Raw genomic sequence first — 15,573 nt, forward strand, 5'->3', positions numbered from 1 at the left:
GTTGTCAATTTTTGGCACCCTTTTTTTTGAATGTGTAAAACTTACTACTAGGGTAGATCAGTTGGCATGACATAAATTACAGGTACGAGGCCAGGTGATACGTAGCATATACGTCAAATCGGAAATTCACTCAGCATGATTATCAACACTTTACCTGAACTCAGCATCACCCCTGAACATCTGCACACACCCGTCCTTCCTTTCTTAGTGAATCACATCGCCATCCTCAGTAACTCAAGGCAGAGACCTGAATTGGGTCTTGAATCCATGACCCCTATTCTCCAAATTCAATTTTTCATAAAATCCTACCCATTCTACTTCCTAAGTGTTCGTCAGATCTCAATCTTACTATCCCCATTAGCACTACCCTAGTTCAAGTCCAAAGCCTCAGCAAAGGGTCGCTAACAGGCATCCTTATCACCAGGGCTTTCTGAGCCCCCTAACTCCATCCCAAATACAAGTCTGCAATTCCCCTATAATTTCTCCACCCCACTGCCAGAATATTTACACATTGTCTTCCTCCTGTTTACAACTCCTCAGTGCTTCCCTGTTTTTGTACAATTCCTTTTACACTATCTGGAGATGAGGCTCCAGCCTTCCCTCATACCACTCTTCATACCCATCGCAGCCCCGACAGAGATATTTGTGGTTCCTCTAAAGTGCAGTGATCTCTTATGCTGCTACACATTTATACAAGTCATATACTCTGCCTAGAATGACATTTCCAAACACTAGCAAATTTCTACTCATTCTTCCAATCTCAGATCAGGTGTTACCTCTCCGTGAAGCTTTCCCTTGCTTCCTACCCCAAGAACAATTAATGAAGCAAATAGTTATGTTTCAATATGTCTCCTTTCCCTGGGCTGCAATCTCCTCGTGAACTAGGACTGGGGTTTCACTCATCTTTGAAACTTAGTGCCCAGCACATACTCAATAAATTTTGTTCAACAAGTTAGATTAATCATAAGCTAGATCTAGAAACTTTTCCAGAGAGATTGGCAACTTTCCCCATTGAATACACATTTCTGTACATAGCTGACCCAAAATAACAAGATTCTGGCCCAGGTCAAATCCCATATTAGAAGACATCCTGAAGAAACAGTCTCTGCTCTGGGTAGTCCTAATAAATGGGACCACTCCTTGAAGGAAAGGCTTAATAGCCTCCGATCACCAACATATCATAATGATTTACTAGCTACCTGTAAGACATGTGGCCAAGGGTTACAACTCTGGATCAGCCCAATCCTTAATAAGACCTTCCATAGGTCTATCTGATCTGGATTAAAGTAGCATCCATAACTCATAACCTTTTCACAAGCCTGGGGGGCACCAACTACCCTCTCCAATCTACCACAGTTCCCCAGTCAGCCGAGACACATAGCCGGATCATCTCTACCCCTTAGGAATATGATGCACAAAAGCCTAAAAACATTATTAAGAGAAAACACACTTTTATCATTGTGTATGAACCAAGAAGATAACATGAGACAGCATTATCAATGACAGGCTGGTAGGCACAGGTGCTCGTAAAGAGCGAAGATGTCTCTAAACCAATCCCCAAGTGTTTCTAGTGTTCCCATGCAGGCCAACTCTATGCCACATCATTATAGCACATTTCCTGCTAGGGGATTTTTAAATATTCTATAGACAGGTCCTATTATTCCCTCACAGAGCTCAAAGATTCAAGATTCTGAGTGGGTTTTTTTTTATTGTTTTCTTAGATGGCGTGGGGTGGGGGAGGATGTACACAAAGAAAAATAAGGAAAAGTAAACAGGCATGGACCGACAGATGAAAAACCAAAAGGAAGCTGATCATCTGACAGTATGCAAATGAAAAGGCTTTGATTTTCACAAATAACAAAACCCAATATAGAACTGTATATTTAGGAAAAAATTTGACTTGGATTGATTTATATTACATCCTTAATAATACACAACTATAAGTCCCGACCACCCCATGATTTTGAACACCTTGTTCCCTTCTCCTTGGATAAACATTTTTAAAATAAAAATGAAAACATAAAAGGAAGAAAAAGAAAGAAATCAAAACAGAAACCAGTATCAAATATTCTACATTTTAAAGTTAGTAGGTTCTATGGTCCTGTGAAAAATACTTCCTTTTTTTTTAAGAGAAAAGCAAGTTTACTATAGCATTTTTCTATAGTCTTTTCCAGAGACCCAGGGCTTCTAAGAGAAGTTATCTAGTCTGCTTTAATTATTGAGCCTTAGCTCATTTGGCATCATAGATGCCTTAATAATATTTTTCTTGGAATTAACTTGTGCAGCCTCTTACAATAAGACTTTTAAATGAAGCATACACTTTCTTAACCAAGATTGGACAGGATGACAGAATTGTTATTTTATTTTCCCAGAGCATAAATATTTCCTAATCTAACTTTTTACAGATTCGGCAAGTCATTAAACAGGTCAAAAAATTAATGCCTTCAATATACTGTAGGTATTAGGAAGCAGATGTGTGTAAATTATAAGTTCACTTTTACTTACCTGTTTAAAAAGAAAACCCTAAAGCTTAAGAAAACCCTGAAATATTTAATAAAGTCAGTAAAAATTTATAGTACTCAATTATATAATTATGGCATTAAAATACAGATCTGCAATTTCTACCTTAAGTTTTGAGTAGCAGCTCTGTAGATGGTCCATATCACTTCCCAGCTTCAAATTCTGTGTCTCCACGTTTTCCTGAGCTAGAAGGTTCTTCCGCTGAAGCACAAGCAGCTCATTCATACAATTTAAAACAGCTACTATATTTAACTCTCTCTTTGTCTCTTTACCTTTGGATTCTTCATATAATGAAGGAAAACCAAAAGTAGTCAATTCCTGGTAGGAGAAAGTTTTCTTAAAGTTGGTTACAGTTGAGGAGATACTGGTCAGAGGATACAAACTTTCAGTTAGATAGGAAGAATAAGTTCAATAGATCTATTGTAAAACACAGTGACCTCAGCTAATAACTATGTACTATATTCCTGAAATTGCTGAGCGAGTAAATTCTCACCACAAAAAATGATATCAGTATGTGAGGTATGCACACTGAGCCATTTCACAATGTGTATTCTGAAACATCATGTTGAACATGACAAATACATACAATTTTTGTCAAAAATTAAAAATAAATGTGAATTATTTTAAAAGGTTGGTTATGGACAACTTAGTAAAAAAAAAAAATCAAAAGACAGAAATCGTTTCTTAGAAAAATAGAAAACTATCTTGAAATAGTTAAGAAAATGTTCAATATCCCAAAGGACAAAGAGTTAAGAGGATGTGGCTCTTTTAGCCTCTGCTATAAATTTGTGACATGGAGCAAGGCACTTGGGTTTCTGCATCCATAAAGTGATGACTGGACTCTCAGTGGAGGAGCCCCTGGGACAATGAGTAGGCCAAGCTGCTCCGAACAAAAAAGTTAGACTTGCTATCTCTAGATAAGATAATCACCAAGGTTCTCTGAAAATCTAAGTCTCAGGGGCACTACATAAACAACAAACTTGTGTTTGACAAATGTTTTTCTCATAATTTTGATACATTCTATTATATGATTTATGCTATTTTTTTACAAAAACATGTTACCTGATCAAGATATGAAATACTCTGTTCAACATTATCTTCTGTGCAGAAGGCACTGAAAAAACTGTGCACATTTTTTGATAAAGGTATTGAAGAACATAGCACTTGCTGTGAGTATAAACTTGATGGAGACATCTTTGTTTCTGAGGTATGTTGAGAGATAGTTTTGCTTTCTGAAAGAATAAAAGGCACTTATATAAATAATTTAGAAAAACTTATGTAAAGCTAACATAATCTCCATTACTAAAGACTTTGAATTACATATATACACATAAACATAGATATAATTATAATACATACATACATATTTTAAGGTATTTTCAAATTAGGGCAAAGCCTCTTTATGAAAATGATATACATTTTTTTCCAAAAAGATACAAATAAAGTGGTGTTCTCAGTAGACATGAAAATAAGTATTTTATAACCATTTGTCTCTCTTTAGTCACATCTTCAACATCTGCAGTAATTATCTTATATTTTCACTGAAAAATTCACCTTTACAGTTTCTGCTTTAGTTTACAATTATTTAGACTTAATTACCTGAAGACAGACCTGGATCTGTAACAGTCATCCAATCTCCCATAGCAATCTCTAGAGCCAGGATACCTGAGGAACTAGTTCAGCAGTTAAACATTTAGTCCAGCTGCTGTCACTCTTCTATGTAGGCATCTCCTTAAAAAGCAGATTATAGAATAATGGCATCTAATTTAAAATATGAAAGCCAATGTACACCCAACGCTTAAGAATTAGTTGTATGTGCTTCAAAACAGAAGGATTTTGCAATATCTATTCCCATGCACAGATATAGAACATGGTGTGTGTATATACACAGAAATATAAATAATATGTAAGGATCAAGGTTAAAGGCTTCCTAAGTTCTACTGAGTTATTCATATTACTTTATTTACAAGATACATGGTACATGATTTGACTCAACATACATCTAAGGTATAGCATTGTACTAAGTAATATTTCCATATCATATCCTCTAAAATAAAATACAATTACTTATATAGATGAGATGATGAAAAACTTCTTCTTGGCCAGCATTTCCATTTTTGTTTGTTTTTACCAACTATATTGGCAAAACTTGTAAATTACAATTCCAAGTGTTGGCAAAGATGTAGAGAAATGAAACTTCCATATACTCTCTCCAGATTATAGCAATTTACACTACTACCAAGAAAGCTGACAATATGTATCAAGTCTTAAAAATGAAAATATATTTTGACCCAGAAAATCTACTTCTAAAAGATTATCCTAATAAAATGTGTATAAAGATTAATCTAAAATTTGTTACTTACAATATCAAAAAACCAAAAATAATGTGTTTATGTTTCCATAGAAGAATGAGTAAATAAACAATATATTTATACAGCATTTAAACGTAACTGTGTGGAATTAGGATGGCTAACAAACAGCCAAAACTACAAATGCATGGCATGGACTAAGTATAAGACACCTTTTCTGTTTTCATTTTTTTGTAGAGACAATGGAAGAGAAATATTTCTCCATCATAAGAAAAACAATTCAAATGAAATTGTAAGTGGCAACTGGCAATTGATTTCAAGGTCGGGGGAAGAGGAGGAAGGGTGAAGACTGCAGGCAGCCTGGGGAACACATGTCAATACTGTGGACAGCTGCTTCTCGGCTACAATAAATTGTGGTCAAGGGGAAAGCGGTTGTGTTGATCTTTGATGTTTTTATGAGATACTGGAACTCTGGATTTGTATGTGAAGTCTCCCAATTTTAAAATGTTAGTAGCCAATTAAAAAAAAAAAAAACTATGTATTAAGTTATCCTGTGGGAAAGGGGAGTGGCTACAGAGGGAAATGAGTGAGCCTTCTGGGGTGCCAAAACTTTTTACATCTTGATCTGAGATGTGGTTACACTGGTATACACAAGTTCAATTCATCAAGTTGTACACTTAAGATCTGTGCACTTGACTGTAAGTTATACCTCAAACAACAGCACTATGTAATAAGCCAAATAAAATGTGTCTTTAGGCCAGATCTGGACTGTGAATCAAGAGTTCACAACAATTGTTCTGAATATTTAAGACTGTGGTAAAATATTCAAAATATAGTGTTAAATGAAAATTTAGGCCGGCTACAGTGGCTCATGCCTGTAATCACAGCACTTTGGGCAGCTGAGGCGGGTGGATCACTTGAGGTCAGGAGTTTGAGACCAGTCTGGCCAACACAGTGAAACTCTCGTCTCTACTGAAAATACAAACTTAACAGGCGTGGTGGCATGCATCTGTAATTCCAGCTACTCAAGAGGCTGAGGCAGAAGAATCCCTTGAACCCGGGAGGCAGAGGCTGCACTGAGCTGAGATCGTGCCACTGCACTCCAGTCTGGGCGACAGAGTGAGACTCCATCTCAAAAAGAAAAAAGAAATTTATATTCATCCAATAAATACTAATTGAGCTCCTACTATGTGCTACTACATTTTTCTAGGCACAGGGGAGGCCATGTTCTCAAGAAGTGAAGTTCATATTCTGATGGAGGTAGAAATAAATACTAAACAAGTGAGCAACAACTTAACAGAGTGATAACTAAAAAGAAAATAAAACATAGTAATATGAGAGAGTATTAAGGTAGGGAGCATTTAGATCAGTGAGAAAACCTCCACTGAAACAGTGACATCTGAAGTGAAACTTAAATGATACAGAGTCAGCCATAAGAAAATCAATGGCCAGAGCAGCCCAGGTGAAGGAAACAGCAGATACAAAGACTTACGATGGATATTAATGTGTTAACGATGAAAAACAGAGAGGCCAGTATAATTGAAGCACAGTAAGCAAGGCTACAGCGTAGGAAGTCAGATTTCCTCTAAACTGCAATGAAAATCTATTGATGTGTTTCTTGCAGGCAGGAAAGTAGCATGTTCTCTTTTATGCTTTAAGAAAGATTACTGTGGCTACTCTGTGAGTAGACTATAGGTAGGCAATTGTAAAAGCTGGAAGAAATCAGGAGGCTACTATAATAGTTCAGGCAAGACGACCAGTGCTAAACTACAGTTCTAACAGTGGAAGCAGAAACAGGCAGATGAATTAGGGATGTGTTCTGGAGACAGAACCTTCAGGACTCAAAGATGGATTGAAATGTGGGCAAAAAAGAAACGAAGGACGATTTATAAGTTGTAGAGAAGCATATAATAAATACTAACACAGATGATGTTGTGTGCCATATTACATGTTATGATGTTACATACACACACACATACACAGGAGGTAATTCAGTCTGGCAATGGTCTTTTGCCACTTTTCTACTCATGTGCTTGGTAAGGAAGGGCACCTTGAACTATTTTGTTCTTCCCACTGTCCTTAAATGGGTATCAGCAACAGGATGAGAAGGATAAAGACTGAGTCGTACCAACTAAGAAAGACTGATTTTACTTTTGGCTTTCTGAGATAATCACTGTAAGTAAAACAGAATCCAAGGGACAATGAACCTATTCTAATAGAACTCTGCTTTGGGTAAATTCCTTAACCTCTCTGAGCCATAGTTTCTTCACAGATAAATTACCGTAACAGTGAAGCATACCTCCTAAGTTTCCCAAGAGATAAGGTATAATGTACTTATCCCGAGATAAGTCATATTTAGCACACTGCTTGGCACAGAAGACACACGTAAGCTAATATTAATCATCATCGTCATTATCTAGACACAGGGCTATTTGGTACAAATGACAGGCTTCTAAAATCTGTAACAAAATGCACCGCTGCTCTTAATAAAGGTTCAACACATATTCTTAAATGATCTAGAGACAGATATCTTTATAAAGACACAGTAGGCAGTGAGCTAATTTCATAATCAACTGGTTGGGGGGAAGAAACAAGGTCAGAAGAAAACAGTAATAGGCACCTTTCCAATTTCTTTGTGTTCTTGTTAAGGTATTTTTAAGTAAGACAATAGTGCCTTAAGTGTCTTTTCTCCTCATACAGAAAGAACACCAAAATGTGTCTATTATATATCCATTCTTTAAAATTGTAAATTAAGTCAGTTACTCTCTCTGAATTTAGCTCTCCTGAGTCTATAGATTAGACAGTGAATTGTTCCCTGCCCTATTAATACAAACAAACTTTGTAAAATGTTTGCAATGAAAACCAAAACCCCATTTTGAAGTCCTATGAAACAAAAAACTTAACTAACAGTATATGATTTCACACAATCTAAAAGTTTCCATGAATCCTCTTCTGTTCAATGATGTACCAATTACATGCTAGGAGACTTGTGATAAAAGAAAAGTTACCTGACCAGTTTTTCCAAGAAAGGGGACTTACGACTCTTTATCAATACATACCCTAAAACTAACCAGTGAATTTAAGCATATTATTGTATTTCAGCTCAAATATAGTCAAAACTGCATTGAAGGTTGCAAAGCATTTTTTATGAAGATGTTAAGCTAAGTCAATGTTAATTTCAAAAGCAAAAGAAAAAGGTAACAGAACCATATCTGTCTTGCATAAATATAATACCATCACAAGCCCATTTCAATCTGAACGCATCAAATGCAACCAAGAAGGACTCCATTACAAAGTCAGTGCAGGAACACACGTTCATATTATAGATTAATCAAATAATAGTAAGCCATTATATAGTGGACATGATTATTCCTCACAACTGAAGAACAAACTTAGTTATTCTAGCACTGTTACCACAGTTACCTTAGGAGAAAAAAGTAAGCAGTGATTCATGTTCTTCCCACAAGTAATTACAAGTAATTTGTAACTTAAAATACTCTCTATCTATTAATATGATTGGTTAGAGTATGTGAAAGGCAAGTAAGTCTTGGGACCCCAAAATCACTAAGCCAAAGGGAAAAGTCAAGCTGGGAACTGCATCAGGCAAACCTGCCTCCCATTTTATTCCTAAATAAAATAGCTACAAAGATTAAAAAGCTACATTTGTCCAAAATTCCTTGTGGGCCTCAAGATTTTTACCCTAAAACAGTTCTGTTGGATTTCACTCTTGCAGTGTAAATCCATAGCTTATTTTCCAATGTGCGGGACAAAGGACAGAACTCAAAGTTATCCCTCTGCTTACCTGAGACAAATGCACATCTGATTGCTTCCTATGCCCTATTATTTATGTAAAAACGCAGATTCAATGAACCAGACTAAGGCCTAAGTGGCTATTCCTCTACTTCCCTCTCACATGTAAACTGCATATTCAGTGAAAGGCTGATCAAAGACCCAAAAGAATGCAACCTTTCATCTCTTCTACCTGGGTCCTGGAAGCCCCCGCCCCCCTTTCCCTTCCACTTCAAGTTGTCCCTCCTTTCCAGACTGAACTAATTAATGTACATCTTACACATACTGACTGATGTCTCATGTCTCCCTAAAATGTATAAAACCAAGCTGTGCCCCAACCACCTTGGACACATGTCGTCAGGTCCTCCTGAGGCTGTGTCACAGATGTGTCTTTAACCTTGGCAAAATAAACTTTCTAAATTGAGACCTGTCTCAGATACAGCTACCCAAATTCCAAGATGGATCAAATTCATAAGTGAATTTTATGAGCAAAACTTGAAGATTAAATAATTTAAATATCTTATAAAAGGCATTTCATTCATTTAAGATTGTCAGGGAACAATCTTGAAATACATCAAAGCAAGAGTATAAAGTAATCCATAAATAAGAGACATAGTTTTGTTCATTAGTGGTAAGTAACATGTATATAGCCATCTAATAAACTTCCATGTTCAAACTACTTCTCGACATAGATTCCAATCAATGTCTTTATACTGTAATAGAAAATCTTATAATAATTTTAGTAAAAGGGTTACCTTACTACTTTTGAAGCAGTAAGTACTTTTTAAGTATTAGTACTCTGTCTTCCCTATATGTCACTATGGGTTGCAAAGTACCAATGCCATACACTTCAGGTATAAAATAAGAAAGGGAACTCTGGTCTTTTCTGGGTAAAATCATGCAGAGCTTAAATCTATCATTCCTCATGTCCAAGTGTTTTCTCTTTTGCTTTCTGTATTATAGATAGGAACTAGGGCTCAGAGAGATCAACAGGTCTGCCCAAGGTCACATTTCTAATTGGCTGTGAAGCCAGGAAACAAATCTGATTTCAAAACTCTGTGCTCTTTTCCTTTTTTTTTTTTTTTTGAAACGGAGTCTCGCTCTGTCGCCCAGGCTGGAGTACAGTGGCGCAATCTCAGCTCACTGCTACCTCCGCCTCCCGGGTTCAAGTGATTCTCCTGCCTCAGCCTTCTGAGTAGCTGGGATTACAGGTGGGTGCCTAGCTAATTTTTGTATTTTTAGTAGAGATGGTGTTTCACCATGTTGGTCAGGCTGGTCTCGAACTCCTGAATTCAAGTCATCTGCCTGCCTCGGCCTTCTAAAGTGCTGGGATTATAGGCGTGAGCCACCACGCCCAGTCAACTCTGGGCTCTTTTCATTCTATCACTATTCAACCTTTCAACTTTGTACACATAAATCTCTATCATGCATGCACATCCAACTGAAAATAGAATATAATCAAAATGATTTCCACTATTTAGAAGACTGTGTTCTTAACAATTCACTTTAAATGAGTCCATTCAGAGCATACAATTCTCACTGGAACTTATATATTAATTAAGTTGAGGTACACTTGTAAAATTGGTCTCTGCTTGGCCACAAACAATAGCTTTGTTCTTGTTTATACTTCTCTATCGTAAACATTAACACAATATTGAAACTAACTTTATAGACCTTTAGCAAAAACATCTTGTTTTTTCTGGTTAATCACATCTGTTTTTTCCACCAGTAAAGTTCCTTGGCTAGCTCATCTTTTTCCTTCTACCCCAAAGACGAAGAGGTTCTCAATACACAACAATACCTTGTAGAACTTCGGGTAAGCAGTCTCTAGGATGGCTCTCAGTTATTTCTGCCTCCTGGCGGACATGCCCTTGGGTTATTCTGTTCCTTGAGTATGGGCTAGATTTACTGACTAGTTTCCAACAAACAGAATATAGCAGAAGTGAAGGGATTTCACTTCCAAAATTAGTTATAAAAAGGCTGTGGCTTCCATTTAAGGTTTTTTTTTTTTTTTTTTAACTTGTTGCCCTCTTAGATCCCTCTTCCTGGGGAAAACAAGCCATCACGTTGTAAGCAACTCTATGAGAGGTCCGTGTGGCAAGGAACTGATGTCTGAGGTGGACAGGACCTGAGGCCTGCCAAAAGCCATACAAGTCAGTTTAGAACTAGATTTTACCTCACTCAAACCCTGAGACGACTGCAGCCCCGTCCAACACCTTGACGGCCTAGTCAGACACCCTGAGCCAGAGCACCCAGCTAAGCTGTGCTCAGATTCCTGACTCATCTGTTCTAAGCTGGCTGTTGAAGCTGCTAAATTTCGGAGTAATTTGTTATGAAGCAATAGATAACTCATACAAGTTTTTAAGTATGTATATTAAATATATATAAATTTCTTGAGAAATTTCTGAGTCCCTTCTAAAGCTTAAACCATAATTTACTGAAACATAACTAAAAATGATGCCATACACTACAAATGCCACTGATCAGGTTTTTAACAATGATATCATCCAGTATTACAATTAATCATTCTATATTATTATGGTTAGATGCCTTCCCAACTAGTTTATGAACTTCTAGAGGGCAGAGAATGTCTGCATCTTTGTAGCCAACAGTACCTGAAACACAGCAGGTGCTCCGTAAATGTTTACAATATGAACCGAGTCCCACTTGTGGCACACTCCAGCCTCTGTGCCTCCACCTGTGCTTTCTTCTTGCACCTATCTCAAAACTAATGCTTTTGCAAAACAGTGCACAACCGCCATCCCCATCACATAACCTTCTCCAACTACTCCAGCCCACAAAGCTCAATCTCTAAGCCCTCCATATACTTATTGGTTTGTTTCACTTTCCCAGCCACACTCTCAAGTACCACACATTTTACATTTCTGTATCCCCTCCCTCACACTAAGCTTAAAGGATGGCATAATCAATGAATACTCAAATAACTGATAACAAATTAACATGTTCATTCTGGCAGGTAGATAGGTGGAGAAAGGAAAAGAGCAATGGAAAAGTAGCAAAAGAAGAGTCAATCCTCTAGAGAAAAGAATTACTCTCAATTCCCATTTGTCTTGTCCTCTTCACCCCCAAATCTCTGCAGCTACAAACTGAAAGAGAGCTCTGCAGAAACACAGTATTCCGATTACAAGATTTCCCTCACAAAGTACACTACTTTAAGTGTTCTTTTCAAGCTCACTTGAAATTCAAACTTGAGAAGGTGCAATTCCCTACCTACTCAGAATTCTAAAACAATTTCAGTCGACAGAAAATAATAGCTTTCCATTATAGAGGGACATGGTAACTTTACACCATCTGGGCTTCTAAATATTGCACAGAATTTTTCACAAATAGAGCTAACTGAAGTCTTTGCTAAAATCTCACAAGTTAGAGTTACCACACTGTTGGGTTAAGATAAAACTAAGTGTTGGGTTAAGAAGATAAAACTAAGTCATTTAACATTAGTCCTATTTTACAAATTCAGTCCTAAAACTTAAGAATTTAGTTATCAGTATTGACTCTTAAAAACTAGATATATTACAATTATTTAAAACTGTAATACCACCTTCAACTATGATTTTGTTACAAAGGAGACTATAGCTTCGAATCCCATTAGAAATATCTCTGCACCTTAAAATTGTTCAGATGTACACATCAGTACAGAAACATATTAAGTCCAACCTCTTAGAAAATCTACTCTTTATGAATTTAAAATCTAAATTATTTCTTCTGAGTGGTGTCATTTTCTAGATATTTTCCACAGACATAAACTCTTCCTCATAAATTTAAATACACATGAATGGTGCAAACTCAAAAACTGATATTAATAATGTGCCTTCCTGATGTTTTGTGGCCAATAGAGGATTTATAGCTGGAAAGTACAGTGCAAACAATGCAAGCCTCAGAGGCCCAGGTCAACAGACTGAGTCATATCTTGATGAAGACACTTATTTCCAAGACGCTCTCTTCAAGATGGTTTCCTCACCTGTAAAATGGGGTGATGATAATCTACTTCTTAAGGTTGTGGGTATTTAATGGAATAAGAGGTGGAAAACTAAGTACACTGTAACTAGGACATAGGGTACTGGTTTAATAACACGTGTGCCAGGAGCTACTCTAAATACTTTACGTATATAATTAAGTCAATCTTCACAAGAGTCCTAATGCTCTTCCTCCCCTCAAGCTGCTTTTTCAAACCGAACAAGCATTCTCTTCTTTACCACCTCACCTGAAACTAAATTATAATCAAATAATTATGCCAACTGAATAACTGGAATGGGAACTACACAAAAGCAGACAAAATATTAAATTCTGTATGTAGCAATTCAAAAAAATTTTGAAAAATCTAGCAAATATATTTCTAGGCTTTTCCTGCACTGCCATCCCTTCTCTTTGTGCTTCTAGAACACTTAACATGAACTGTATTACAGCACAGATCTAACAGGAATAAAATTTCTCTCCCACCACAACTAAGTTCTTGTTTGGCAGGCTTGTCAGCATATTCTTTGTACCCCACTTTGGTAACAGGCATCATCACTCACCCAAGGTTGGAGCCCAGTCAAGACTGCTGAATGAATGTCCAAGTTCAAGGATGTATTAGTGTAAGGTTTGCTGCTGTTTTAGTATGATAGACAAGTCAACACTTTGTCCATGCTGCAATTTAGAAGGGCTTTCAGTGTAATCTTGATTGGTAACAGCTCAGAGAAGGAGCAAGGTGATTCAGGGTATGAATCAAGAGCATGGCAATTTAGAAACAGTGTATCAGTTTCAAATTCTTCCAACATACACACAGGAATAGCAGCAATCATATTCTTAGACGATTATTAAGAAAAAAGAAAAAAAAGAGGCACTTTTAGAAGTCTATCACCTTTTAAGGTTAAAAGTCAGCTAAGAAGTCCAAATCAAATTTTAAAATTACTATTTATTGGTATTTCACTCCTCAAATAATGAAATGGTAATAATATCTACTAAAGGCATTGGAAATAACAAAGAAACCAAACATAATTAATAAATCTACTCATCGTTTTTTCAATGATTTAGCCCAAATTCAATCATTGGTTATAGTTGTCAATGTGTGGTCCTGGGACCAGCAGCATCAACATCACCTGGGAACTCATTAAAAATGCAAATTATCAAGTGCCACTCCAGACCTACAGATTCAAAAACTTTAGTGGTGGGAGAACCTCCATGTAATTCTGACACGAAGTTTGAGAATCACTGCTGTGTTCTATAGAATGTGGTTCAGTATACATTAGTATTCTATTTATATGCACTTTCAATTACAGAACACCAAAAAGGAATTCTTATCTAAGGGTCCTACAAAAAGGATTCCAAGAATGATGTAAAAGTGTTCCAAAGCACTAAATGGAGGCTGAAAATAAGTCCTAGGGAATGCCTGGCTAAGCAGCTTATTAAACCTTGGAGGATGGGGGGAAACTCTGAAAAATAAATAGTTCATCAGCTGAATATTCATTTATCCTATTCACATACTCTAAAGCCCATAGAGTCCACTTCTAGTGAAACCCAACAGAAACTCTTGCCTACGTATGCCAGGAGGTGTGCACGTCTACAGCAGCATTCTTCACAATAGCGAGTAGCACAAGATTATCATCCTGGAAACAACCCATATACCACCAACAGGAGAATGGATAAATTATGCCATAAGCACAAAATGGAATATTATGCAGTAATCAGAAAACTTCAGTGACACATAATATAAATTTCAGTATTATAAAATGAAAAAATTTTCAGAAGATAGGGCATGTAATATATACAGTTTTAAATTATGTGATGCAATAAAACTATAATTTAAAAGACACCGAGAGAATGATGAATACAGGATTCAGTAAATAGCTGCCTCAGGTGAGGGACAGAGGAAAAAGGAATGGAGGGGCCCATAGGGTTACACACAGGGTTAGGTGGTGCTTACTGTATTATTAAAACTATAAATGGACCAATTAAACAAATGTGTCATGAGCCAAGGAATATAAACTAATTCTTTACACCTGAAGTCCTTTAAAATGTTTTAAATACATATATATAATGTTCCTCAAATATTTCAAACAATTCTAAATTCTACCCAGTCAGTTTGGCTGTGGAGGCACCAAGAGCCCTGGGTCCTTGGCCTTACTGCCAACTCAGGGGTTAAAATGTTTTGGGTCCCAAAACCCAAAGCCAATGACCCTCTTCCTTTAAAAGTACAAGAACAGGCAATTTGGGCGAGAGTTTCAGAGGATCTATGAAGCCACCCATTTGCAAAAGATCCATGGGTGGCAAGTTAATAACTCCTGTACTAGCTAATTATGTGGAACTGGTAGGAGAGAAGCTGATGAACTCAAGAACATCTAATGCATGCCAGATGGGGCTCCATCAGCTGTTATCACTTAATCCTCACACTAGCCCTAGGAAGGAGTAAAGATAGCACTGGTTTGTTGATGGAAGAAACTGAGGCAACAGATTAGGTAACTTACAGTTACAAACCTGGAAGACAGAAATAAAATCCAGCTATTTAACCTGGAAAGACTAAAAACTAGCTATTTATGATTCCAAAGCCTCACAGGCCTGGTTTCCTCCTGACACTCAACAAATATGCTGAGCAAATGATATCACTTCTCTGAGCCTATCGCCTCATTATAAAACAACATGGCTAATGATGGGTTGTACTTACAGATTCTTTCTATGAGTTGGCTTGCTTTTATAGTCTGGATCCTACGCAGGGGGATATTCCTAAAATTTGGCTATAGAGAATAAAATCGAAGGCTACAGAATAGAGAATAAAATAAAATAGGAAAGCATAACCAGATTACAATTAACAGGCAAATGAAAAGTATAGGCAGTGGCTGGAACCCATCTTGAATTTTAAGTATCTACTGGACACTATTTAGGCTCTATATACTATTTTAAAATTATTTATTCCTACAATTCTTTTAGAACAATATTTCTCTACAAATCTCCTCCA

The 15,573-nt window shown here is 36.7% G+C and overlaps 2 protein-coding genes across 7 annotated transcripts in view; both read right to left on the minus strand.

The window, feature by feature from the left end:
- LOC134733690 (putative uncharacterized protein encoded by LINC01555) overlaps positions 1-15,573 on the minus strand; it is a 56,582-nt gene that overhangs the window by 36,173 nt on the left and 4,836 nt on the right. The gene's annotated exons all lie outside the window — the stretch shown is intronic.
- SSX2IP (SSX family member 2 interacting protein) overlaps positions 1-15,573 on the minus strand; it is a 47,240-nt gene that overhangs the window by 26,982 nt on the left and 4,685 nt on the right. For 2 of the 6 annotated variants that reach the window (XM_063624195.1, XM_063624194.1), the window contains exons 2-4: positions 4,120-4,251; positions 3,583-3,752; positions 2,626-2,838 (exon numbers count right to left, since the gene is read on the minus strand). In XM_063624195.1, coding sequence (XP_063480265.1) covers positions 2,626-2,838; positions 3,583-3,752; positions 4,120-4,162 — 426 coding nt within the window. In that variant the 5' untranslated portion in view covers positions 4,163-4,251. The remainder of the gene's footprint in view (positions 1-2,625; positions 2,839-3,582; positions 3,753-4,119; positions 4,252-15,573) is intronic. The other 4 variants (XM_063624193.1, XM_063624196.1, XM_063624197.1 and 1 more) reach the window with 4 other exon arrangements.

The sequence above is a fragment of the Symphalangus syndactylus genome, chromosome 12 (assembly GCF_028878055.3).
Source record: "Symphalangus syndactylus isolate Jambi chromosome 12, NHGRI_mSymSyn1-v2.1_pri, whole genome shotgun sequence".
Taxonomy (NCBI): Eukaryota; Metazoa; Chordata; class Mammalia; order Primates; family Hylobatidae; genus Symphalangus; species Symphalangus syndactylus.